The 2,745-nt window shown below is 53.3% G+C and overlaps 1 protein-coding gene across 1 annotated transcript in view; it reads right to left on the bottom strand.

The window, feature by feature from the left end:
- Positions 1–1,014: 1,014 nt before the first annotated feature.
- The window catches only part of LOC103769055 (rab-like protein 2A), a 3,419-nt gene continuing 1,688 nt past the window's right edge, over positions 1,015–2,745 (bottom strand). Inside the window, exons 3-5 of the mRNA XM_008936228.1 lie at positions 1,689–1,786; positions 1,375–1,458; positions 1,015–1,092 (exon numbers count right to left, since the gene is read on the bottom strand). Of these exons, the coding sequence (XP_008934476.1) occupies positions 1,015–1,092; positions 1,375–1,458; positions 1,689–1,786 (260 nt within the window). The remainder of the gene's footprint in view (positions 1,093–1,374; positions 1,459–1,688; positions 1,787–2,745) is intronic.

The raw sequence follows: 2,745 nt of genomic DNA, 5'->3' as shown, positions 1-2,745 counted from the left end.
GTGACCCAGGAGACCCAGCTCTAGAAAAATCCAGAGTTGGTACCAGTGACTGGGTAAGAAGCTTGGCATCCAGCCTTGGACAGTCCATGGATTTAATTTCTAGACTGTTAATTGAGGAATCTATGAACATGGTGTGCCTAGGAATGTATGGAAGTAAGGTCTGTTTATGTTTCAGGAGCAAACATCCAGTCCTGAGCCTCTGGAAAGGCAGTAAAGGAGTGGAGAGTGTCTGTGTTTATGGCAGGGATGGTTAGGTACCCATGGGTGCAACAGCATTGCTCTGTCTGCGTGAATCTCACATCAGCTGCATACATCTGGGGGCTTGGGTCCTGGCTCTCTGGAATGCAGCAGAAGTCTCTTGGACACACACATGGGAAAAGCAGCAGCCACATCCATCAGGTGGGGATAGGACAAGCCTCCTGGGTGGGAGAGTCCACCTCATGCAGGTCGGGGAAACCTAAAAGGAGAACTGCTCCCTGTTCAGAAGGCTGCTCCAAAACAGAATGGGGAAGGAAACCCAAAGGATCTCTGTCGCAGATCCCAGGGTGGACAGAGAGGCACTACTGGCCAGGCTGGGAAAGCAGTGGGGAGGGCTGGCACCTTTACTTGCACTGTGTGGCCACTGGACTGCCTTAGAACAAAAGTGCAGGAGGGATGCAAGCTCAAAGCCTTAGAAAAACCTTCTTTAGTGTTTGTTTTCTCCAGTCAGTACCATTAGAGCATCTGAGCAGGACCCTTCCCCGCAGGCCCAAGGGTGTCTTAGCTCTCTCCTGGCGAGCTCTGCCTTGAAGCAGGTGCAGGAACCAGCACCCGCGTGGACGCTCTCGCCCTTCCCTGGGCTGTGGTGCGCAGTGGCTGGGGCTGAGCCAAGGAAGGCCAAGCCCAGGCAGAGGCCCAGCTGCCCATCACCAGCGTTCTCGGGGCAAGAGAAGAATCGCTTTCCACTGTGCGGGCCAGCTCTAACTAGCCCCAGAAATCTAGAGCACAGGGCAAAAGAAACTCAGGGTCCAGGGCTTAGGCAGATGGGGGTTTCTCTTCAGGGCAGGTCTCCTCTTTATCCGAAAAATCCTCATTCTTCTGCAGGTCAAAGCTCTGAAAAGGAGCAGGACAGAGAACGGATGAGAAGCTTGACAGCAACAGCTAGACTCTGCTGTTTTCTTTCGAATTTGGTCTAGGGCAGCATGGGCTCTTCAGAGGTGCACCACCCCAACCCCTGCAGCCTGGACACAAGCAGCACACAAACCCCACGGTGTCACCAGCATAAGGCAGATCTTCCCATGCCGGCAAAGTTTCATCCTTTACCCCAGGCACCCGAGGGAAAAAGGAGCAGAGGTGCTGGTCCCTTTGGAGTGCAGTGAGCAGAGCCCTACTTACCTCCAGCTCTCGCATGACCTCGTCCATGAAATCTCCTGAATCTTGTTTGTAAGCAACGGCCAGTTTGATGGCATCATTGAAAACCTGAGCAGGAGAAGAATGCTTGTCATTCACAGTAAGGGGCACTGGGCTTCTATAACATTGGGAAACTGCTCCCACACCCCAAGAGAAAAAAAACACCTGTAGCTACCAGGACTTCCCAAGCCACCAGACTGAGGTACTAGCCCATCTTCTGCCCTCTGTGCCTACAGCAGTCTCCACGTCCCCAGACTGTACAGGCATCTCACAGGCACTGAGCCAAATAGCTGGTTTACCTTCACTACATTGGTGCCATCTGCAGCAGACACAAAGTAAAAGGGCAGATTGAACTTCCGGGCAAAGTTGAAGCTTTTCTGCGTCACCTTCATATCCGCTGAGGGCAGAAAAGGGAGAAGTGGTCAGTAAGACATCACTGCAGGCAGAACACCAACACGTGTGGCCTAGTGGCACAGGTGGAGGTGTCACCCCTATGGCTGTGAGTCCAGGGCACGCTCACAGCGTACAAGCAACTCAACTGCTCTATTTTTTACTTGACAGGCCGCTAGGTCCAGCCAGACCAACCTCAGTGGGCCAGAGGCTTTATTTCATCTTGGGAACAAATCCAGTCCCCGTTTCCAGGAGGTGCTGACACAGCAGCAGCAGCTCAGAGTTTGACAAGCAGACAGCCCATGTGCCAGCCCAGGAGGGTGACTCCGGACCATCCGCCCTTCCTCACAGAAGCAATACCCGAAGGAGTTCAGGCTCCAGGCGCTTCCCAGCAAGTGCTGCCCAGGCAGGCACTCCCCACCCCTGCACCAGAAACTCTTCTGCAGATGGGGCCCATGTTAAGAGCTGTGGGCTGAGCATTTCCCATCCAGGTGGAACACATGAAACGCAGACAGGCCAGAGGACTCGCCTGCAGCAGCGTCCACTTACACGTGGAACTCTAAGAGCAGGATTGTTCTACACAGAATTTGTGCTTACAACATGGGTGTCAGCACCAAGCCCATTTGCCTCAGCCTTCCTGTACAGTCTGAGCACTCTCTGGCTTCCAGGCTGGCTTGACACATCCTATAGGGAAAGCTTTTATTAGGTAAGATCGATCATGCCCTAAACCACCCCACCAAAGCACGTGAACTTCCACAAGCTACAGTGGGAGCCCAGACCCATTCTGGTGGTCACAGCTGTTCATAGCTGCGATGATTTCTATCACACGTGTCAGCCAGGAAGCCCATGTCTGACACTGTACTTGGCAAAGCACAGCAGGAGACTGTGGTCCTAAGAGTCTGTGTTCTGTCGTTGACACTGAGCAGAAAGATGATGTCTTCTGAACGCTCACAGGCGACAGGTCAC

Source organism: Merops nubicus, unplaced genomic scaffold (genome assembly GCF_000691845.1).
Source record: "Merops nubicus isolate BGI_N331 unplaced genomic scaffold, ASM69184v1 scaffold22222, whole genome shotgun sequence".
NCBI classification, from domain to species: Eukaryota; Metazoa; Chordata; class Aves; order Coraciiformes; family Meropidae; genus Merops; species Merops nubicus.
The sequence above is the reverse complement of the archived record's forward strand: the minus strand, read 5'-3'. Positions and strand labels throughout refer to the sequence as shown.